The 24,618-nt window shown below is 41.4% G+C and overlaps 1 protein-coding gene across 11 annotated transcripts in view; it reads left to right on the plus strand.

Annotated features, from left to right (window-relative positions):
- Nucleotides 1-24,618, plus strand: part of PDE4DIPP2 (myomegalin) — a 241,916-nt gene that overhangs the window by 82,415 nt on the left and 134,883 nt on the right. For all 11 annotated transcript variants that reach the window (XM_055129953.1, XM_055129962.1, XM_055129961.1 and 8 more), the window contains exon 4: nt 6,848-6,958. In XM_055129953.1, the coding sequence (XP_054985928.1) occupies nt 6,848-6,958 (111 nt within the window). The remainder of the gene's footprint in view (nt 1-6,847; nt 6,959-24,618) is intronic.

The raw sequence follows: 24,618 nt of genomic DNA on the forward strand, positions 1-24,618 counted from the left end.
ACTTTGAAGCAACCAGGAATTAAGATTTTGGATTCCTCTACTTTATACTTATTAGAAAAGGATAGGTAGTGACAGACATATAGATGTATGACAAATAAAAAATGTGACCCAAACGTCTCCTTTTTATCCTATCCCTTCCTGTATATCCTGTCTTCTAAAAAAAATAAATTGAAAAATTTGGAGAAATTTTATTATATTGGAAAAAGAGGTGTCCATTAAGGTACCTAATAATTTTTTGTCAGTAGAACTTTATTTTTAGGGGGGAGAATGATCAGAGGTTAATATATTTTCAAGTCTCTCTTTTATAAGATCTATCTGGGGCGTCTGAATATGAACAAGCAAATGTGAGCCCAAGGCTCTTTTTAAAAAATACTGGCTTGACAGTCGGTTTGCTAATGGGGCGTGACATACAACAGCTGGGCTGCAGCCCTCCTACTATTGTTGGCATTGAAGAGTCCTTGTTAGATTCTTATTTCCCGTCTGGAATAATACATTAAGAAGCAGTGGGAAGAAGAAATTAAGAAAAGAATTGAGGATAGCTATTAATGTTTAGAAACATATTTTGAGAGCAAAGGTTTTTGATGCCTTTTGTGAGCAGGGTAAGAACAAGACTGGGAACAGTGTCCCTGGCTTGAGAACCTTCTGAGTCCCTTTATTTCCTCCGCAAGGCAGTGCTTAACCAGGTAGTCTGGGACTGGCCCTTAAGAAGTTCAGATTTATTGGACATGGCTAGCTTAGGTATGTGCAGTTCTGTTAAAGCTAATTAAAGCAAAACAAAGTGTGAGTCGCCCAGATACTAGCAATAAACAAGGAAACAGTCTGAGTCAACAGTTGCTGCCTAGTAAACAGCCTCTCCTTGCCCTTTCAGAGCCAGGATATACCTGAAGAACAAACCCAAGCCTTTCAAGCGCTCCCGCAAATAGAGCCAAACAGAGATCTTTGCCCCCGCCCCCACTCTGGGACACCATGCCCTTTGATCAGCGCCTCTGGCCTCTGATGCTGGCCTCTGCACAGTGCCTGCTCAGTCGCTCCCTGCAACCCAGCACAACCTGCTTTACCCTTTAAAGACACCAAACTACCAATTCTCTGGAGGACTTTCTTGGACACCCCCTTTTTCCTAACTCCTCTAGCTTTTATTTTCCATACCGCTGATAGTACCCTTTGAGAGTAACTTGTCATGTTATCTCCCTCTTGTTTAGAAAACTTACGCGAGTTCAGGTCCTGCATTGTGTATTAAAATTAGTCTGTTCTCATACTGTCCACCTGAAACCTGTATCACGTACTTCAATTAAAAAAAAAAAATTGGAAAACAACATTGGCTCAGACCAAATGCCAGCAAGTTGGTGGAAAATGAAGTTTTAGGCTCTCCTAGAAATTAGCCTGTTATAGGACTGGAGTGATAGTGCAGCATGCAGGCATTTGCGTTGTACACTACTGACCTGGGTTCATTCCCTGGCATTGCATATGGTACCCTAAGCATATCCAGGAGCAGTCCCTGAATGTTGTTGAGTGTGGCCCAAAAACAAAACAAAACAAAACAAAAAATAAATAAATTAATATGTTCGAATAATTTCTTTTTTAAATAAAATAACCTTTTCATAAAGTAAATATGCTTATATTCCTATAATAGCTCATTTATTGAACTATCACTGTCACTGTCACTGTCATCCCATTGTTCATCAATTTACTTGACAGGCACCAGTAATGTCTCCATTTGTCCCAGCCCTGAGATTTTAGAAGCCTCTCCTTACTCGTCTTTTCCAATGGTTGGAGGCTTTTTCAGGGTCAGGGGAATGAGACCTGTTATTGTTGCTGTTTTTGGCATATCGAATATGCCACGGGGAGCTTGCCAGACTCTCTCATGCAGGCGGGATACTCTTGGTAGCTTGTCGGGCTCTCCAAGAGGCATATATATATATATGTATATATATACGTATATATACATACATATATACATATATATATATTTCCCTCTATGATTTTGCATCTAATAATACTAAATAAATAAATAAATAATACTAAAGTGGGGTTTTTTTTTGTTTGCTTGCTTTTGCACTACACCTGCAGTACTCAGGGGTTACTCCTGGCTCTGCATTCAGGAATCACTCCTAGCAGTGCTTGGGGGACTATAAAGGATGCCAGGGAGACCATAAGGGATGCCAGGGATTAAACCTGGGTTAGATGCATACAAGGTTGTACTATTGCTCTGACCTTTGAAAAGTAACTTGTATACATACGTATGTATATTATTTATTGAACATAAGTAAAATTCCACTAGGTTTAAGTACAGTGAGGTCACAGTCACTGGATTAAGTATTCACTCATTATTTTACGTAAGAAATAATTATAAAGCAACTAGTAAGTGCCATATATCAATCTGAGAATTCAAGCAATGGATAAAATAGACAAAAATTCTGGTTTTCTCATGGAGTATACATGCTAGTCAATAGCAACAGACAAAAAACAAAATAAATGTGTGATTTTAGGAGGTCATAGTGGCTATGAAATTTTAAAAATAAAGAAAGACACATAAGGACTGGAGTGATAGCACAGCAGGTAGGGCATTTACCTTGCACGTGGCTGACCCAGGTTTAATTCTTCCGTTCCTCTTGGAGAGCCCAGCAATCTACCGAGAGTATCTCACCCACATGGCAGAGCCTGGCAGGCTACCCATGGCATATTCGATATGCCAAAAACAGTGACAAGTCTCATAATGGAGATGTTACTGGTGCCTGCTTGAGCAAATCGATGAACTATTGGATGACAGTGCTACAGTGCTATGTGATGTTGAGATGAGGCATAAAATGAGTGATTTTCAATGGGTCATTGAAAATGGGTTTGTGATTTTCAATGGGTCAGTTATCTCAATGGGAAAGTGACATTTGATCAAAAACCTGAAGAAAGTAAGGAAGAGAATCATGCAACAATCTAGAGAATGTAAATGCCATAAAGAAGGTTAGAGGATTCACTCACATGGTTCATCATGAGATCTGAGGAGGCTTCATGGATTTTGTGCCCCCCAACTCACTCCCTCATTGTTAGAAATTTAACTTTAAAGAAATTCCGAATAAAAGTATAATACTAGGTTGAAACAGGCACAAAATCACTGAGGAAAGGTGTTTGCTGCTTTTGAGAAGCAGCAAAAAGAAATGGTGTGATAGGAGCAGATTCAGTAGGGTGAATGTGGAGTGAAAAAGTGAAGGAGAGGCATGGAGAGATTCTGGATTACATAAGGCATTTTCTTTATCGACTGAGAGAATGGTTTAGTCTTTTGTTCTAGATTAAGTGGGATGCCAGTGGGGATTTCCAGTAGCGGATTTATGTGGCATATTTTCGAAGGGTCATTATGTTGAGAATAGACTAGAGAGGAGTGGAGAAACTAGCTAAGGGGCTTTTCAAAGAATGGAGGGCAGACAGCAGTGTATCTTGGGCCAGAGACGGAGAGGTGCCAGTGACAGTGGTGTTAGATGGAGTCTCATGAATATCTCTGTATGTTGAAAGTAGAAATAATATTTACGGTCAGATGACATGATGAGTATGAGAAAGAATAATAGATAAGAGTTAACTCAAAGATTTTTTTCCCAAACAACTGCAAATACTGAGTTGTTATAAATTAAAATGGGGTCTGATGATGAAGAAGGAACACATACATTGGTTAAGTGCTGGGAAAGGTAAGTTCAGTTTTAAATCTCACAATTAGGATTTGTCTATATTCAGGGTGGAGATTTCCACTAGAAAGTTCGATATAGGTTAGACTTTTTAAAAAAATGATCAAAAGACACATATAAACTTAGAAATTGCAATAAGCCCAAAATATCATTTATTCACAGTAACTGTTCTAGCTAATGCTTTTTTGGGAACAAACCATTATAAAAAAGTTATAAAAAAAGTTATGAGACCAATTCAAGCAAACTAGCCTATAGTTAACAAATCAAATCAGCAAGTAAAAAATATTTATCAAATAAAGGGGCTGATGAGACATTATAGCAAGTAGGATTCTTGCCTTACAAGCAGCAATTGATGCCTGCATTGATGTGACAATTAATAGCTGCAATTAATTGATGACTGTAATAAAACATAGCAGACAGTGTAGAGATTGTTATAAAAGCTTTTGCTGTGAGTTTGTTGTGAATAGTGCCTTCAATTTGAAACAACTAGCTAAGCATTGAATATGTGGGGCCAGTTTATGGGAGAATAGAATTGATTAGAGATTTAGGGATTGTTTAAGCAGCAGAGATGATAGAACCATGTAGATTTAAAAGGGGACTAAGGAGGAAAAATGATTAGGAATCTAAGGACTAACCATCACTTAAAGACTCACTTCAAGAAATCATCAAAAACAGTTAAGTGGATTAGGAAAGGAATGAGGAATAGTAAAAGAGAGGAAATAGGATCAGTATGCAGAAAGATATGTCTAAGCTGAACAATATAATTCTGAATGTTCTATACAATTTTGTCATTATTTTTTTATTAAATTATATGATGAAAGAGTTCAAGTAAACACAGAAGCATGATTGATCAATAGTCTGGACTCTGGTAGGCTGGTTCCCCTTGTGGAAAATTGAGGTGTATAAGCGATTCCTTGGACTTTAGTCCAGAAATGAACCTGAAAAATCACCTAGTTTCCAAGAACTTCATAAACAAGGCATAGAGGCCTCCAGAGAAGTGTACTTTCGAGATCATGCTGCTATCCAGTAAGCTGGAAACAGAAAATGTTCTGAGTTTTAATTTAGACTTTCCCTTCCTGTCTATAACTAAGCCCAAATGAGATTCATTTGTTCTAGGAGTAAAGCTTTAACTAAAATAGGGGCTGGAGCAATAGCACAGTGGGTAGGGCGTTTGCCTTGCATGCGGTGACTCGGGTTCAAATCCCAGCATCCCATATGGTCCCCTGAGCACCGCCAGGAGTAATTCCTGAGTACAGAGGCAGGAGTAACCCCTGTGCATTGTCAGGTGTGACCCAAAAAGCAAAAAAAAAAAAAGATTTAACTAAAATAGATAAGTGAAGTTTAGGGGTGTGTATGTGTGTGTGTGTAGTGTGTGTGTGTAGTGTGTGTAATAAAGGAATATTTGTCTTAAGTTGCCAACAGTCTCTGGTAGTACATTATCACCTACTTAAAATTCAATTCTATCTGAAAGAACATTGAGTTCTAATTATGTCCTCTGAGGCTATTTCTTTCTCTTAATTCTTTTCTGGTTTTCAAAGCAACTCCTAGTGAAGTTTTATTGTAATCCTCCCTGTAAGATTTAATAACTTTTCGTTCTGGCTCCCTTGAATTCAGTGTTTCCCACACTGAAGGATGAAACAGTGAATCGTGAAATCAAGTTGGTGAGTCACTCTGAGAAAGGAAGATAGAACGGAAAACATCACAATGAATCATGTGATATGGTAACATTTTTTAGGAAACTAGTTTTCCGTGTGATCGTGTATATGAAATGACTGTGTAAAGTGTAAAAAGTTGGGGTAAAGTATAAAGTTGAAGAGTTGGCTGGACAATAGTCCTTTGTTGTTAAGACACACAACTTGGTAGCCACTCAGCTCTTTGAGGATTGAGGCTGTCTTTGTATTTGTATGCCTCTTGCCAGCATACCACCTGCTGGGCATTCAGGAACCCTCTGGCATTATTATGAGAATATAAGAAAGGAAAATGAAGTGCAAGTAGATTGGGAAAGAAATTAGAACTTGAGTTAACATAAGCTTTTTAGTATCTTTCTCTTAGATTGTTAATATTGAGTTTTGATCTAGTATTATGGCAACCGAGATACCAACGTGTGTTTTGCATCTGTACTGTGGGGTTGTCTCCTAGTCACCTTCAGTGAGCTCTGTGATGTGGTATAAATAACACTTCCTGCTAATGTTGCAGCTGTCATTTTAGGATCTTAAATTGCTTTAGGAGCAGTATCTGGTTGTGAGTGCCTGGTGCCAGAGTTAAGAGCCAGAGACCGACAGAAATCTCTGGGCTCCAAGCTGACAACCTTAGACCCTGTTTTTTTTTTTTTTTTTTTTTTTTTTTTTTTATGTGTGTGTGTGTGTGTGTATGAGCTGGGGTAATGAGTTAAAGAGAGTTTTCATAGATTTTATAATACTCTAAGATTGTTCCTTCCTCTGTGGAGATTCTGGAATATAAAAGAAATGCATGATAATAAAGCCTATTTATTTAACACTTGTAGCCAGGAGGTCCTGAGAGAATGGGAAGGGACTGATTAGAGATGAGATCTTCAGGGTCAAAAGGAACTAGGGACTCCTTTGGATTTACTTAGGATTTGCTCATCGCTGAAGGGGGATCCTTGACATGTATTCACCATTTTGTGCGCAACTCTCTAGAGCTTCTTTGGGGCTCCTACCTATATTCTTTGGGTTTTATTGGGTGACTCCATGGCACAGACCCCACACCCCACCTCCTTTCTTTCTCTTTTTTGACAATCTCACCTTGACTTATATCCCTTGCCCACTTCCTGGAATCTTCTGGAAGGTCAGTCCTCTCTCCTTTCCCAGAAGCTGTTGACTCTCCCCAGTTGGGCCAGGGAGGCTGGGGCGGCTGCCCGGGCCCAGTCTGGAGTCAGGTTACGCCACTTGTGTCTGCGTTCACGCAGCATGTTCCTCTGTCAGGGATTCCACAAATACTTTCCCCGGGTAAAAAAGGAAAGTGCACTGAGCTCCAGGACCCAGAGCAGCAGGACCAGGTCCTGGAGAGCAACAGCATGTCGCCGTAGCCTCAGCGCGCCCCAGACAGCTTGCTTATGTCGGGGTGCAGCCGCACCATGTTCCGGGGGTGAGGGGGCGTCTGGGCAGGCTCCTCCCCATGGGTTGCCCACCATGTCTAATGGATATCGCACTCTGTCCCAGCACCTCAATGACCTGAAGAAGGAGAACTTCAGCCTCAAGCTGCGCATCTACTTCTTGGAGGAGCGCATGCAGCAGAAGTATGAAGTCAGCCAGGAAGACATCTACAAGCGGGTGAGTGCAGGGGACGTCCCCTTGCCTTGCCGGCAGGGGCTGGGTCTTCCTGCCCCAGCTGTGCTAATACATCAACAAGGGGGGAGGGTTCTACTCCAGGTCTGCAGAGTGGCATTGGCGACACATTTCTACCTCTTTGTCCCTGTTTTCTACTTTGCTTCTTTGCAGAGAGAGGGACCTGGACTAAATCAGAGACTCTGGTGTAGCTGTCACACTGGGGACTTGTTTAAAATGCAGATTTTTGTTCCTCCCACACCCCATCCCATTCTGATTTAGCAACAGGAGGAATTGGGCCGTTTGTATCCATAATAGGTTTCTGAGATGACTGGTTTGTTTGTCTTTTTGGCAATGCTCAGGGGTTACTCCTGGCTCTGCACTTAGGGTTTACATCTGGTAGTGCCGGAAGATTATATGGGATGCTGGGGATTGAACCTGGGTTGGTTGTGTGCAAAGCAAGTGTACTAAATAAGTGGGTCAGTACAATGGGTACAAAGCAAGTGTACCCACTGTGCTATCACCAGCCCCTGCAGAGGTGACTTTGAAAGTGATGGTTTGCAGGTTGCATGGTTTCCTTCTAGCCCTGCCTCAAGGTGAGCAGGGAATGATACTGTGGGGAATAACTGAAGATGCACCTCCTGTTCCTCAAGAAATTCATGTTTGCTTTTGAAGATGATTATTTGGGTGAATCTTTAAGAGAATTTCAGCCATGGTTAGTATTAGGAATGGCTTGGGAGTCTGGTATTCTGATAGAGCAGTAGTTGACATGAGGTTGGGTAGGAGGGAGAAGGAAGTGTCGGGGGAAAGTTTTTATTGATGGCTGAGAGGTGGGGGTGGACGGGGAGGTTGGAGGGAGGTGGCTGAGTTGACGATGAAATGAAAGAGCATCTTGGTAAATAACATCAGACTACAGGTTATATGGATCAAACCTTCTAACTAAGGGTTTCCTCAAGCTTGGTTTCCTCAAGCTTTGCGGTGTCAGGATAAGCAAAACCCTAGTGACTTGAAGAACCCAGAGACGGTCACCTCACTTTATCAAAGATCCTAAATCTCCAGCTGTCTATATCAAGACAGAAAATATCATTATCTCGGTGTCCCTTGACCTTTTGAGATGAAGATTGGCAAGTACTACAGACTGTTAGATAAGACCTTGGATCAGAGAAATAACAGGTGTCTGTGAGACCCAAGCAATTAATTCAGACATAACAATTTTAACAAATTTTCTTTTACTGAGGCATATTTGATTATTCCTCTAGCCATTTGGTTATAACAAGCAATATAAAAAAATTACTGTATGCTCCTAAGGGGGCAGACTTGGGTGGGGGGGTGGTTGGGAAAATAGGAATAATGGTGTAGGAACAATGGTCAGGTGATGGTATTGGTGTTGGAACATCAAAAGCCGTAACAACTATATTGTCAACAACTTTGTAAACCATGATGTTTAAATAAAGTAAGAAAAGATGAGAAAGGGATCTCTTTGCTGTTGTTACCTGCGAGGAAGAATGTCACGGATCAACCTCAGACCTTATGCAAACAAGACATGTGCTGTAGCGCTGGGCCACTTTCTCAATCCTGAAGCTTAACTCTTCGGATTGTCCCATGAATGTCTTTCACTTATCTTTATTAGTCTTGTGACTCCACAATGTTAGAACTCTCAATTAGCAGCACTTGGTAAAGTGATATCAAGGACGATATGCAGTGCATCACATGGCAAGTCTGGCTAGTTCAGATGAGAATTTAGAGCTTTGTTCACTTACCAAATTTAGCTTGACTTCTTTTTCTTGCGGACTGGAGCAATAGCACAGCGGGTAGGGCGTTTGCCTTGCATGTGGCCTACCTGGGGTAGATTTCTCCATCCCTCTCGGAGAGCCTGGCAAGCTGCTGAGAGTATCCTGGCCGCATGGCAGAGCCTGGCAAGCTATCCGTGGCATATTCAATATGCCAAAAACAGTAACAACAAGTCTCACAATAGAGACATTACTGGTACCCGCTCAAGCAAAATCTTTTTCTTGTAATTCAGGGACAGAGGTATACCTGGTGGCACTCAGGGACCACTCCTGGTGAAGTTTGGGAGATCATGTGAAATAGCTGATCCACACTGGGGCTTCAGTATGCAAAACATGCACTCTAGCCCTTTGAGTTATCTTTCCAGTCCTCTTGATTTTTTCCATTGAAGTTAGAAGGAACCTTTTCCTTAAATCTATTAAAAACCTTAGATTATACCCGAGTTTGTACCAATAATAATTAGGGTACTACAAGCATTTATTTTTTATCATTGTATGCATTTCTGATTTTGCAGGTACCTCAGAGTACCTTAGTGAGAGACAATCAAGTATTGTACTGATGACTCCAAAATTTTAGGAGAAAAGGAGTGGAGGGAGGATTTTTTCATTCTCTAAGTAGTAAGTCGTCCTTCATTTGATTGTTGGAGAGACTAATATTGATATAATTCTTAATTGTAAAGGAAACTGCAGGGTGTTTAATTGTAAGAAACATTGTAAAAACTAGAGAGTCAACATCTATAGGCATAGACTTCAAAGAAAGTAAAATGAGTTAAACATTTTCTCTTTTTCAAGTTGTCCAGAGAATTAAGTAATAATCTTGGCTCTCAAAAGATAGAATAGGGCTGGAGTGATAGTATAGCGGTTAGGGTGTTTGTCTTGCATGCTGCTGACCCATGATCAATCCCCAACATCCAATATGGTCCCCTGAGCAAAGCCAGGAGTAATTCCTGAGTGCAGAGCAAGGTGTAAAACCTGAGCATTGCTGTATGTGACTGAAAAAAGCCAAAAAAAAAAAAAAGATAGTATAGTGGGTAGGGAGCTTGCCTTGCATGCAGCTGACCGGGTTTGATCCCCAGCATCCCATATGGTTCCCAAAGTACCACTAGGAATAATTTTGAGTTCAGAGCCAGGAGTAACCCCTGAGCATTGCTGGTTATGGCTCCCAAAACAAAAACATCTTAAAATCCATGGGCTAATAAACTGTACCACTGTCATCCCATTGTTCATCGATTTACTCGAGCGGGCACCAATAACATCTCTATTACACTCAGCCCTGGGATTTTAGCAGCCTCTTCTTACTCGTCTTTCCCAACAATTGGAGGCTCTTTCAGGGTAAGGGGAATGAGACCTATCGCTACTGTTTTTGGCATATCGGATACTCCATGGGTAGCTTGCCAGGTTCTGCCATGCGGGCGGGATATTCTTGGTAGCTTGCCGGGCTCTCCAAGAGGTATGTATATATCTTTTACTGTATTTGGGATATGAATATGCCATGGGGAGCTTGCAAGGCTCTCCTGTAGAATAATCGACTCGTGGTAGCTTGTCAGATTCTCTAAGAGGGAGAACCAAGGCTATTAGAAGTCGTTAATAAACTAGTATCAAATTATCATAAAAATTGGTTCTATGAGTGGCCAGAGTGATAGGTGAGTAAGATAGTCAAGGTTAAATCTCTGGCATTATATATGTTCTCCTACCAAAAAAATTGATTCTACTAGACTGGTTACTTTCATGTTGCATATTTAAAGTCTAGTTTTTGTCAGTAATTAAAGATAACAAGTGACTGTAGGTGATCTTAAAATGGTGTGCTAATCCCCTCACCCAGAACATCCTACAGATCAGTGAGTGAAGAGATTTAATTCTTCATGCTCATTTTAAGAACGTTTGTGAAATTGTCTAGTGCAGCAAGGCATATTTGTGAAAAACCACTATCCTTGGGGCCAGAGAAATAGTACAGTGGGTAAGGCACTGGTTTTGCATGTGGCTGATCTGGGTTAGATTCCTGGCATTTTATATGATTCCCTGAAACTTCCAGGAGTGACCCCACTATCCTAAAAAGCCAGCAAGTTTCTAAAGGATGCCAGTGTCCAGTAGCAGTGTGTGACTTATTTTTTTGTCTCTCTGGGTTACAGCCGACTATGCACAGGGGTTACTCCTGGTTCTGCACTTAGGAATTACTCCTGGCAGTGCTTTGGGGACCCTATGGGATGCCAGGAATCAATTCCAGGTCAGCTACATGCAAGACAAATACTTCCCCAGTGTACTATTGCTCTGTGGCCCTTTGTGTGACATTCTGTCATTACATTGGTGAGTCAGTAAGTGTTCCTAGGACTACTGAACACAGGATCAATAGCCTGAAAGGGATAAATATTTTTACTGCATGTGCTTAAAAAATGCTGAGTGATGTTGGATTAAAGAGTTTAGGTGCGAATTCTCAGCTGAACAAAGAAAGTATCCAAGATGCATCCTGGAACTTACAGATTTTCCTCTACATGACATTTTTTCTGCTTCCCTGAGATCATCCTTGCTGAGAAAAGAGAAAGTTGCTAAAGCAGAAGCAGTAGTAGTTGCAGAGAAACTTTTCAAAGATCCCAGAAGAAACTGAAAAACAAAATCTTATGGCCTGGGGAAAAAGTCAGAATGAAATAATGGTTGCCCACCCCAAAGGAGAAATGAAGGACCAAACAAAACACAGAGAAGACTGCCACCCTCTGCAGATAAATGGTTCCTACACAATCCAGTCCCATCGCCCCCTTTTGGTAGCAAATATCAGTTGTAAGTTCAGTTTTACTGTTCTTTTTTTTGTTTTTGGTGAAGACAATTTTGAAAGTATAAAGCATGGAAAAGGCGATCCTTATATTACATATTCTGCTCCAGAATTGGGAGCAAAAAAGTAGGAAAATGCGGTTAGGGGCTCCCAGAGAGAGGGCCTGTCCTGAGGGAGGTCGCTGGGTTAGCATTTCTGCACTGCAGCTGCTTTGGCAAATAATTTCTGGGTGGCAACTTGGCACACCCCTCATTATTGCTGATTAGCTAATCTTTCATCTTCTCATGATACTGAATGTGCTGTCACCAGAAATAGTCCCAACCCTGGAATTCATGATATTTTCTGCTGTGTGACAAACACCCAAGGGGCTTTGCTTTCATAAAAGCTATCCTTAGTGTTATGACAGATGATTATAACTCAACATTTTTATAATCTTGGTTTAATACTATGCAGTTTATCTTGGTTTAGTTCTGGTGCTTTTCCTCAAAGGCATAACTTTAAAAATTGAGATATAATTGATTGGCATGTAACCATATTTGTTTCAGAGAAGCAACATACTGCTTCATTTGATATTTTGGTATATACTTTTAAATTATCAGTAAGTTTACATACACAGTAAATTAACATCCAACAACACACAGTTCCCAGTTTTTTTAACTTTGATGGAAACTTTAAAAAGTAGTTTTGCTTTGAAAGATGTAAGAAGAATCAGAGAGATGGGGCGAGAGAGAGCCTAGCACAACTTTTGCGTCAGCATCAGAGAATGCACCTCATAGGAACTTCTTTTGAGGAGGGGTCTCCCAAGCAGTGCTCAAGAGGTCAGGGACCTTGCTAGAAAGGTCAGCCAAATCTGGATATCGGTTCAATGCGAAAGCCCAAGGATGTAACACTGCTGGGACTCTGCAGACCTGTTGGTTACCCGGGCTACCCCGCCAGGCCATACCGTGTAGTGCTGGAGGGACCATGTGGTACCCAGATTTGAACCTTGGTTAGATACATACTAGACATATGCCCTGATGCCTGTACTATCTTATAGCCCCATAATGGGAACTTTAAAAATATATTCATGTAAGCAAAGATACATCAGGAGAAAAAAGGAAAATACCAGGTGATCTGAATCATTTGTGGAATATAAACAAAGTAAAGGAAGAGATGATGTCCAGTGAAACGAACACAGTCTGATAACTGTGTTCTGAATGAGGCTACCAAGAAGAGGTGGAGCAAGGGGAGGTGACATGGTGGGGGGAGAGGGCACAGATAAGAAGGAGCCTCGACAGTGATGGAGGGCATTGGTACTTGGTGAACGTGATACAGTAACACTGTGTGCCAAACATAAATTTTAATGCAATTGTAAAATCTTTAAGCTTTTGACAATATAATGAATAGAAATATATAAGAGAACTTTTTGAGCCCAGTAAGTACTCAAAAGTTCTGTGAAGTTCCAGGAATGCCAGTAAGCTTTATACTGTAGGACACTTACCTTGAACCAACTCAAAGCTACACACAAAGAAAAGTATTTTTGAGAGCTAGCAGGATACAAGGGCTGGAGCGATAGCACAGTGATAGGGCGTTCGCCTTTCACGTGGCTGACCCATGTTCGATTCCTCCCCCCACTTCTCGAAGAGCCCGGCAATCTACCGAGAGTATCACGCCCGCGCCCACACGGCAGAGCCTGGCAAACTACCCGTGGTGTATTGGATATGCCAACAACAGTAACAATAAGTCTACAATAAGAGACTGGTGCCCGCTCGAACAAATTGATGAGCAACGGGATGACAGTGACAGTGACAGCAGGATACAGGGACATAAGTTTTAGATTCAGTTAGAAAACCTGAATTCTTTTTTTTTTTATTATTTCAGTCCTTTATTATGGTAAATACACATTTATTATGGTAAATATACATAAATATCACAATTGTCTTTATAGCCATTCTTTTTGTTTCATTTTTTTTTGGGAACTCACTGGGCAGTGCTTGAATCTTACTCCTGGCCGTGTGCTCAGGGATCACTCCTGATCCAGCTTTGGGAACCAGATGGGTTGTTGAGGGATCTAAATTGAGTCCGATGTGAGCAGAGCAGGCAAGTTCCCTGTGCTCTGTACTGTCTTTTATTTTTTTTAATTAATAGTTTATTTTTAATTAGTGAGTCAACGTGAGGGTACAGTTACAGATTTATACATTTTTGTGCTCATGTTTCCCCCATACATAGTTCGATAACCCATCCCTTCACCAGTGCCCATTCTCCACCACCAGTAAACCCAACATCCCTCCCCCCTCCCCAGTCCTGTCTCCCCCCACCCCACACTGCCACTATGGCAGGGTATTCCCTTTTGTTCTCTCTCTCTGATTAGGTGTTGTGGTTTGCAATAAAGGTGTTGAGTGGCCATTGTGTTCAGTCTCTAGTCTATATTGGGCCTGCATCATCTTTCCCCCACATGATCTCCAACCACATTTTACTTGGTGTTCCCTTCTCTGAGTTGTCCAGAATGAGAGACCAGCCTCCAAGCCATGGAGACAACCCCCTGGTACTTATTTCTACTATTCTTGGGTGTTAGTCCTATAGTCTATTATTCTGTATTCCACAGATGAGTGCAATCTTTCTATGTCTGTCTCTCTCTTTCTGACTCATTTCACTTAGCATAATACTTTCCATGCTGATCCACTTATATGCAAACGTCATGACCTCATTCTTTCTAACAGCTGCATAGTATTCCATTGTATAGATGTACCAAAGTTTCTTCAACCAGTCATCTGTTCTAGGGCACTCAGGTTTTTTCCAGATTCTGGCTATTGTAAACAGTGCTGCGATGAACATACATGTGCATATGCCATTTCGATTATACTTTTTTGCCTCTCTGGGATATATTCCCAGCAGTGGTATTGCTGGGTCAAATGGGAGCTCAACCTCTAGTTTTTTGAGAATCGTTCATATTGTAGAAAACCTGAATTCTAAATCTACTTTTTCTAGCTATTATGGTTTTGGCTAGTTTCCTAGAATGAGATCATGAACTCCTTGCCTTGCACTTTTCTCCTACTGTAAGTATATATGGTGCATATATGGTGCACACATGTGTGTGTGCACACACACACATACACAAATGCACAAATGCATTCCTTTGGGGGCTATATCCAGCAGTGCTCAGGGCCTTACTCCTTGCTCTGTGGTCAGGGATGACTCTTGGTGATGCTCAGGGGATCAACCAGGGTCAACCTGTGTGGAAGACTTTGACTCCTATATTATATCACTAGTCCCCGTAAACATGTTTCAGTGCCTACTAGATATTATGTAAGTGTGAAAGACTTTTACTGTACCTCATATCTGGAGATATGCACTGGAGATTTTGTTCCTCTTCAGATCAGTCTGAAGTGGCTATTGTGGCCACTGTTATAGAGTGGATAATTTCCTCTCAGAGAACAGCTGACTCTTTTAACAGTGGATACCTTTTAAGAATGTGTATAGCAGGAAGGAAGTATAAATGCAGAGAGAATGAAGGATTTCTTTGATCAAAGAGCTTAAACCCATCTCTGGAAGCCTGCTATGTACACATTCTGTATGTGCTCACGTTTTTGTGAACTGTGTGTGCTAACTCCTCATTTTCAGCCCTATGTGATTCTCTAAGCCAGACTTGTTCACTTTCTCATCTTTTTAGAGTGGAAGTAGGGAATTTCTATGCATTTTAGAGCCCAATTGAATTCTAATCTACTTTATTTCTCAAATTAATTGATGTAATTTATAATTTTATTTGAACTTAATACAAAGTGACCACTTCCTATTTGTTATACACATACAGGTTTCCACACTGACACATGTAGCAGGCTATAGTAAAAGGGTAGGCATTTTAAATCCCTGTTTTAAATGTTTTCATAATTTGCATTATCACTGTAATACATCATAGTTTTCCACAGATATTCATTAATTCAAACATCCACTCTCTAGCTACCATATGCCAACTATTTTGCTAGACAACCATGAAGAAAATATTTACAAATAAATTTAAATTTAAATAAGGCCTACCCAGAGGGTTATATTATACCAAGATGAATGGGAAAAGAATTTACCAGGAAAGTTCTAGCTGTATGAATTTTAATTGGGTCCTTTTTTTTGTTGGGGGAGGAACTTTGTCACAGTGCCCAGAGGCCTAGAAGCCCCTCCCAGTGATTCTGATCTAACCCGGCGAATGGGTCAATGCTAGGGCCTGAGAACCAGGTGCTTCCAGGGCCGTGTGGTACTGGGGGTTACCCAGACCAACTCAGTGGTGCTCAGGGGGCCTCCAGGGTCACCCAGTGGTGCTGGGGGCTATGGAATGCTGGCTATTGAGTAGGGTCAACTGCATGTAAAGTATGCACATTAAACCCTCTGCTATCTCTTTACTCCTTGAATGCAACCATAAAAGGTAAAACACACCGAAATGAAGTATTTCAAACAGAAGAAACAGCATGATATTAGAGTACAGAGGCATGAAAACACATTGTGTGTGAGCCTTCCAGTCATGAGTATGGCTACCTTGTCTTATTGAGGATTTGTGCTGGAAGTAAGATGAGATGGAATAGGTAAATTGTGACATATGATGAAGACCGGGATATATCCTTGCACTAATTAACAAATGTTAATTGGCTACCTAATATATTCCAGTAACTGTACTAGAAGTTGGGGACTTCAAAGAAGAATAGAACATTAGTGATAGAGTGTGATAATAAGCAATTACAAAGATACCTGTAAAGTATTAGAGAACCCCTGAGGCATTGCTAACCCAACTAATTGGAGTAGATGGAAAGAAAATCTGCAAGGAATTCTTTGAGGAGATGCCTTTGAGCGCTGTCTTCAAAGGGAAACATTAGTCAGTTAATGGATGTGGGGTGAAAATCTTAGGGGCAAGAAACCACAACCACATGGTACATGTGGGGAGAATTCAAAGTGGGTTTTTGTTGCTAAATTTAATTTTAGGCAAGTATGAGGCTGGCGAGTATGCAGGGCATGATCCTTTGTGCAATTTCAAAGCTTGTAGACTTTATCCTGAGGATGATAAGAAGCCATTTGATGGGCTTTCGGTAGATGTGAACAAACTTTATTCCTCTGGCTACAGATGGAGAAAAATTCAAGGGGAAAAGGCAGAAAGTCAGAACATGACCAAAAAGAAGGTAATGAGGGCCAATGAGAGAGCTGTGGCTCCAGGGAGAGAGTTGGGAGACTCATTTGCAAAATATTTTGAAGGTAAAATATCTCCAGAACTTGGTGTTTGATGCGGGGTGTGAGGATGGAGGAGAAAGAATCAACAAGATTGCAAGCTCCTAAGACAAGTCACATTATCTGTAACTTTTTGTTTGTTTGTATATATATATTGCTTTTTGGGTCACACCTGGCAATGCACAAGGGTTACTCCTGGCTCTACACTCAGAAATCACCCCTGGCAGTGCTCAGGGGACCATATGGGATGCTGGGAATCAAACCCGGGTCGGCCACGTGCAAGGCAAACGCCCTACCCGCTGTGCTACCACTCCAGCCCCTGTTTGTATATTTTTTAATGTATCATACAAGAGGGTTGGAATTAGTACTGAAATCGCTCCCAGCTCTGATGTGGTGGCTTCTGGGCTATCTCTGCAGACTCTCTCACCCTACTTAGTTATAGCTTCGCTCTCCCAGTCTCTCAGCTCTTCTGATCTCTTCTCAGCAGGGGAGGTGCCAGCAACACTGAAATAGCTTTAGAACTGCCAGCCAGTGTCAGGAAAATTGAGTGGTGCTATCAGGTAGTTAGAGTTAAATTTAGCTTGGTTGCAAGGAGAAAACAGATTCTGTAAGCATGGGTGGGCTTCCAGTAAGTGAAAGCCTCTTCCTTCTGGGTGAATTTAAATTGTTTTGCAGAGATAAGCAGATATGGATGGAGTGTTTCCCATATGTTTTTGGATAATTTAATTTTACTCAAGGTATAAGATGTTTTAGGAGCAGAAAAAGAGTTTGTTATGCACTAAGCAACATATGTCTATGGATAAGGAGGGGATAAAATTCTACTTTGTTGTATATCTAGATATCTTATAGATAGATATTCACCAGCAGGGAGATAAACAGGAATAAGAACCCAGGATAGAAAGTTTAGAACAAAGAGGATACTGGAAATAATCTATATCCTCTACTTTTGTTTTATGGTGGTGAGGGAAGGAGTTTGATACATATCCAGTGGTGCTCAGGTGCTTTACACTCAGAGATCACTTCTGGCAGGCTTAGGGGACCATATAGGGTGCTGGGCATTGAACCTGGGTGGGTAGCATGCAATACATCTGCTCTACACACTGTACTATTGTTCCAGCCCTCAGGAAGCTTTCTTATTTTAATTTTAAAATAATTTAAAACTTACAGGAATTTTGTAAAAATAGTATAAACATTCCTAAATGCCTTTTACTTAGATTTTTCTAATAAATACTTTGTTTTAAAAATATAAATATGACTATATATTTATAGTATAGAAAATGATAGAAAATGATAGTATAACAGGTAGAGCGTTTGCCTTGCACATGGTTGATCTGGGTTTAATTTCTGGCATGCCATATGGTCCCCTGAGCACTGTCAGAAGTAATTCCTGAGTGCAGAGCCAGGAGTAATCCCTGAGAATTTCTGGGTGTGCCCCCCAATCAAAAATTAAATACATAAACAAATTTTAAAATGAGACTGAGGCCCAGATTGGCAAAGCAGTATGCCTAAGGTCACACAGCAAAATAATGGCCAAATCGAAAGTAGAGTCCTTGTCACCTACCTAAGCACTTGCAATGACTTCTTCTTCAGCAAAAGCTCAAGGAATTTTTGTACTTGTCAGAAGTTTAGATTTTCTTCCCCTTTGTGTTATTAAGCTAAAATAGAATACACAGAGCAGGAGCTCGAGCGCTTCACAGATAAATGGTTCTGCAATCCAGAGACTGCAGCCAAGGGAGACGATTCTTTGGCCTAAACACTCCTTCTCTAGGAGTTTCACTAAAATGGTCCCCAAAACCATGGTGAAGATTTTTTTGTCTCTGTTTTGCTCTGGCCTTTGCTATTTCATCGAAGCAGGTTCTGCCTCCCAGGGAAGGAGGCTCTGTCGCGCAGAGACCAGGCACCCCCTGAAGGCTGGTGCAGGTTGGAAGCAGGCCCCCCCTATCCTGTCAAAGAGCAGCTCACCCACCCACACGCTAGAGAGCAAGCAGTCAGGGCACATGCCGTTCCCTGCTCTGTGGAGAGCTAAGGAACAGGCACTGGCCTTCTGCCAGGCAACTTCAGAACAGACTTTGCACTGAGGAGCAGTTACCATTCCTGTTGTTTGTGAACTTGGCTTGGAGCTGAGAGTGAGTGAATGGTTCAGGCTGCCTTCTTGGGCACTAGTGCATCTCAGACCTGTGGGCAAGCTCCTTGCTGCCATGAAGGGAGGAAGATTCCCAGGAGCCCAAGGATACCCACTGCAGTGAGGGGAGGCTGCCCACCGCAAGACCCCGGCCTCGAGTTCTACTGAGTCTTGGTGCCGCTGACAGCCAGAAGAAGGCAAATCCACTCAGGACAGTTTTCCTTGCTAGGCTTTAGAGCTCCTCTCTAGGGCAATGATGGCTGTTTTCCTTAGAAATATTTCTCACAAGTACAGTCTGGGTTACCAACAGTCAAGCTGGTAACTGAATGTAAGTGTAGTTTTGCCCACCTGTCCCAGCCCAGCTGATGAAAAAGTGTGTTGTTTTCCCTCAGCCCCAAACTCCTGAGTCCAGAAATGGATGTAATTATCTTCCCAGAACAAAAATAAATGAAGGACGTGGATTTCCAGGGCCCAGAAAAGCCTTTCTCCTGTCCCGTCCTTTCTCTCCAACCCCTTCTGGGAGATTGAACTTTAGAAAATCCAGAGAAGTCAGGCTAGTAGGAGCTGAAGTTCCCTGACAACCACTGAGCAGAGGTGGTTGGACTCCTTCGACTGTGGAGAGCTGGGGTAGGCAGATGCCATACAAGGGGGCTTGTCTGAATGCGTTGGTGGGAGGTGGTGATAGTAGGTAGAACCATCCTCTTATTTATTTTATTTTAGTTTTTTGCTCTTTGGGTCACACTCAGCTATGCACAGGGGTCACTCCTGGTTCTGCACTCAGGAAATACTCCTGGCAGTGCTCAGGGGATCATATAGGATGCTGGGAATTGAACCTGGGTTGACTGTGTGCAAGGCAAACACCCTACCCGCTGTGCTATTGCTCCAGCCCCAGAACTACTGTCCTCTTTAGGCTTCCTCACCCTCATTTGGGCCAGCTTCCTCTTCTCTCTCCCTTCTTTCTATGATGCTTCCTGTCCTCACAGTGTGAGGGTCCTGTCACTTTTGCCCAAGATCTTAATAGAAGATAAGAAAATAATAAATGGTCCTGAGGATACCTATCTATTCTGAGGTACCAGTTTCCAGAATTTTCTAGACCTCCTTATGGTATTCAGTATTCCTCCCAGTCTTTAGTCTTCACTGCCCTTCTTTGTCCCACAGTCTCTCTTCCTCCACAGTCCATGTCTTCATGTGCAAGGCGAGACCAAATCCTCTCTTTGATGATAGCAAATGTCTGCCATGAAACTCTGTGGAGAAAGAAGTCACTTTGTGTTTACTACTTACAGTATTATGAATGACACTTTAAAAAAAATCCCAACACACAACTATAAAGTTGATCTTGTGTTCCCATTTTTCTACAGGATCTTATTTCTATGTGGCATAGTAATTCAGCTAGTAAGACAGTGAAGCATTCTTTAAAATTTAGTTAGTGGCTCTATCTAATGCAACTGATGTTTTGTAGTGACTGAATCTACATTGTACTAAGCTCTGACCAAAGGGCTCTAATAAAATGATATTAAGTTTAGGGCGTTTGTCTTGTACACGGCCGACCCAGGTTCCATTCCTTTGTCCTTCTCGGAGAACCTGGCAAACTACCAAGAGTATCTCGCCCACACGGCAGAGCCTGGCAAGCTACCCTCGGCATATTCGATATGCCAAAAACAGTAACAAGTCTCACAATGGAGACATTACTGGTGCCTGCTTGAGAAAATTGATGAACAACGGGACAATAGTGCTATGACAGTGCTACAGTACCACAGCAGCTTTCACCAAGATTGGGACAGAAAGAAATTGTTAGCCTTGTCTCACTTCTGCAGTAGGAGGTAGCACTGACCTAATTCTTTTTTCGAAGCAGGTGAAAAAAATTACCTTGTGGACTATAATAAGTATTGACTTTTTGTATTCCAGTATACTGCCCTGTCAGATGTGGTGTTTCTGGTTTGAAATTCCAGACTTTAAAAAGAAAACTGGAAAATATTCAAGCAAAACTTTAAAAATAGAAAATTAGAAAAAAGACTTATGAGAAAAGGGCAATGTAAATGGAATGTTTAATTTTGGGAAGAACTGAGTCAGAAGTCTCAATATAAGATACAATTTAGTTATGCTCTGTCTCAGTTGAGACAGAATAAGGAAGCTGAAAATAGTTTAATCCTAAGTATTTGGATTAAAAGTCAGTGACCAGAATAGTAGTACAGTAGGTAGGGTACTTGCCTTATAGTGAGGAGGGCATTAGCCTTATTTACTTAAACATAATTACTGATTGTGTGGGCTGGAGCGATAGCATAGCAGGTAGGTTGTTTGCCTTGCATGAGGCCGACCTGGGTTTGATTCCTCCATCCCTTTCGGGGAACCCCGGATGCTATTGAGAATATCTCACCCACACTGCAGAGCCTGGCAAGCTACCCATGGTGTACTCAATATGCCAAAAACAATAACAAGTCTCACAATGGAGATGTTATTGGTGCCCGCCCAAGCAAATTGATGAGCAATGGGATGACAGTGCTACAGTGCTACTAATTGTGTACTGTGTTCCAAGTACTATATATATTACAAGTGGTTGGAATATAGATCAACGAACAAAACAGATAACATTCTTACTCTAATAGAATTTGCATTCTAGCATGAGGAGACATATTATGAATAACAATTACAAATAAATAAAATATGTAGAATGTTGAAAAGTAGTAAATCCACCCAGGGGAAAGGGCTTTAAGGGGTCAGGCAAGAGACAAGCCAAAGAAAGCACAGCTGAAGGGAATGGAAACTTCCTTGGCCACTATAAAGGTTCATCAAAAAATTAAAAATCAAGGGTTATAGTACTAGTGCACTATGAAGGGCACTTACCTTACATGTGATCAACCAGGATTTGATCCCCAGCATCCCATATGGGCCCTTGAGTCCTGAGGAGTGATCCCCAAGCACAGAGGTCAGTGGGAGTAAGTTCTGAGCACCACTGGGTATAGAAAAAAAATGTTTTAAAGAAGGAAAACATTCTAAGAAAATCTATCTGATCCAGAAATCTCACAAGTATGTATGTGTGTATATGTATATGTCATCATCACTGTCATCCCGTTGCTCATCAGTTTGCTTGAGTGGGCACCAGTAACATCTCCATTGTGAGACTTGTTACTGTTTTTGGCATATCTTATGCACCATGGGGAGCTTTCCAGGCTCTGCTGTGCGGGGGGATACTCTTGGTAGCTTGCTGGGCTCTCTGAGAGGGGTGGAGGAGTCGAACCTGGGTTAGTGGCGTGCAAGGCAAATGCCCTACCCACTGTGCTATCACTCCAGCCCTACATACATATATTTTATATATATACACAAATATATAATGAAATCATATCAAAGGGTTAAAAATAAATAAAGAGAGAGTAAGAGAGGAGAACAGAGTGCAGAACAGAAGAGCGGGAGGGAAGGCCATATTTAGAAAGTGGTTACAGAGAATACCACACTTATTATCTCACAAATTTGTGTGTGTCAACAGCCCAAGCAAAGGTCAGCTGAGTTTTCTTTTTTTAGTTTCTTTTTTTTATTTATTTTTATTTTTTTAAATTTATTTTATTGAATCACTATGAGATAGTTACTACTTAGGTTTTTCTTGGCTACAACCAAGATATTTTCCAGGCTGAATATTTATTTGGAGACTTGACAAGGAAAGAATCTACTTCTGAATTCACTCAGGGTGTTGGCAGGTTAAAGTTCCTCATGGTTGTAGGGAGTTCCTGACTCCTTATTGAAGGTTACCTAACATTTTCCTGAGGTTTATTGACATCACCTATTGCTCCCTCTCATACGGGATTTCCCCCTCCCCACCATGGGGCCATTGTCAGTTCACCAAGGAGAGTCACAGAGCAGTGTTCTTCAATTACTTATCCACTGGCGCTGGGCCACAAGTGTAGAAAGGTCATAAGCTATTGGCCTACCACCTTTGTTATTATCGTCAGTCTGTGAAATGGCATGTAGGGCATGATCCAGTTCACAGGTGTGAAAAAGTAGAGGCACACTTCTTGAAAGCAAGACAGTCTTAAACTTAATATAGTTATGGGAATGACATGATATCACCTTTGATGTCATGTCCTGCCCATACTCAGGGGAAGGACCACTCTGTGCACTATACAGACTTCCCATGTGCTTTGTAGAGAGGAATGAAATGGGAAATAAATATGAGAATGAGCAATGAAAGAAGGTTCCTTCCTGCATTTTATATTTACGACATTTATAGTCCTCTGAGGCAATGAAAGCTTCTCAGATTGATGGTCTGTGTCTGAGCTCTTACTCACCCTTTGCATTTGGGTGTTTGCATTGCCACTTTTTTATCAAGCAAGCTTTCTTTTCATACTTTTTGTTAAAAATGAACTTCATAATGGGTACAGTTTGCTAAATCTGTTTTTTGTTTGTTTAGGGCCACCCACAGCTATGTTCAGGGCTTGCTCTGGCTCTGTGCTCAGGGGTCATTCATGAGGGCTTGGGAGATCATCTATGGTGCTGGGGCTGAAATTTAAGTCAATCATGTGAAAGGCAAGCACCCTACCTGCTGTACTATCTCTCTGGCCCTGAGTCTGGTAATTTGCGGGGTGGGGCTATGGAGATGTTGGGCCACAGTGGGCTATGCTCAGAGGTTACTCCTGGCTTCACTCAGGGATCACTCCTGGAGGGCTTGGGGGACCATTTGGGATGCTGAGGATCAAACCCCAATCAGTTGTGTGCAAGACAAGTGCCCTTCCTGGTGTACTATTGCTTCAGTCCTGAGTCTGGTAAATTTTAACAAATGTATACCCCCATAGTACAGTTGTGAAACCTTTCTATCACCAAAAACTGTTGGCATCTATCTCATTAATAATAATTATTTTAAACCTCTGTCTTCAGAAAATTATCTTTCTCTTTTATGTTAATAACTTTGTCTTTTATAGAATTTTATTTAATGGAATCATATGGTGTAGGTTCTGGTGTCTGGTTTCTTTTACTTGGAACCACAAACTTTTGAGGTTTGTTTAATTCATATATTTTTGTGCCAGGACTGGAGTGATAGCACAGCGGGTAGAGCATTTGCCTTGCACATGGCTGACCAGGTTTGATTCCTCCGTCCCTCCCGGAGAGCCCGGCAAGCTACTGAGAGTATCCCACCCGCATGGCAGAGCCTGGCAAGCTCCCCGTGGCTTATTCGATATGCCAAACAATAACAAGTCTCACAATGGAGATGTTACTGGTGCCTGCTTAAGCAAATCGATGAACAACAGGACGACAGTGCTACAGTGCAGTGCTATTTTTGTGCCAGTAGTTCTTTCCTGTTTATGGCTGGTTAGTGTTTCATTGTATAACTATAATGCAATTTCTTTATAATACACTTGATTAACATATAAATTGTGTCCAGTGATTGACTATGATGCAGTCAAATACTCTACCACCATGATATCCCCCATGTGATGACTATTATGAAAAAAGTTGCTGTGAACATTCATGTTCAAGTTTTTAATTCTCCTGAATACATACATAGGATTATTAAGTCATGATAATAGATATTTGAGTCTATAAGCTTTTGGCAAGCTATTTTCTGAACTGGCTTTGCAGTAGAAAATTATTTTTAAGCAACAACTTGAAGAAGATGAGCAAGTTAGTTAAACAGCCAATTGGGGTAACAATAGCAGAAGATCTTTGGGGGTTGAATCAGCATAAAGAAGGACTGGAGTTCTGTAAACTCAGAGGTAATGGGCCTGGGAAAGATGAGATGGAATCTTACAGATATTTGTTAAGACTTTGACCGCCATACCTCAAGCCTGACTCCACTGTCTCAGGACAGACCTCACCAAGATAT

Source organism: Sorex araneus, chromosome 3 (assembly GCF_027595985.1).
Source record: "Sorex araneus isolate mSorAra2 chromosome 3, mSorAra2.pri, whole genome shotgun sequence".
NCBI lineage: Eukaryota > Metazoa > Chordata > Mammalia > Eulipotyphla > Soricidae > Sorex > Sorex araneus.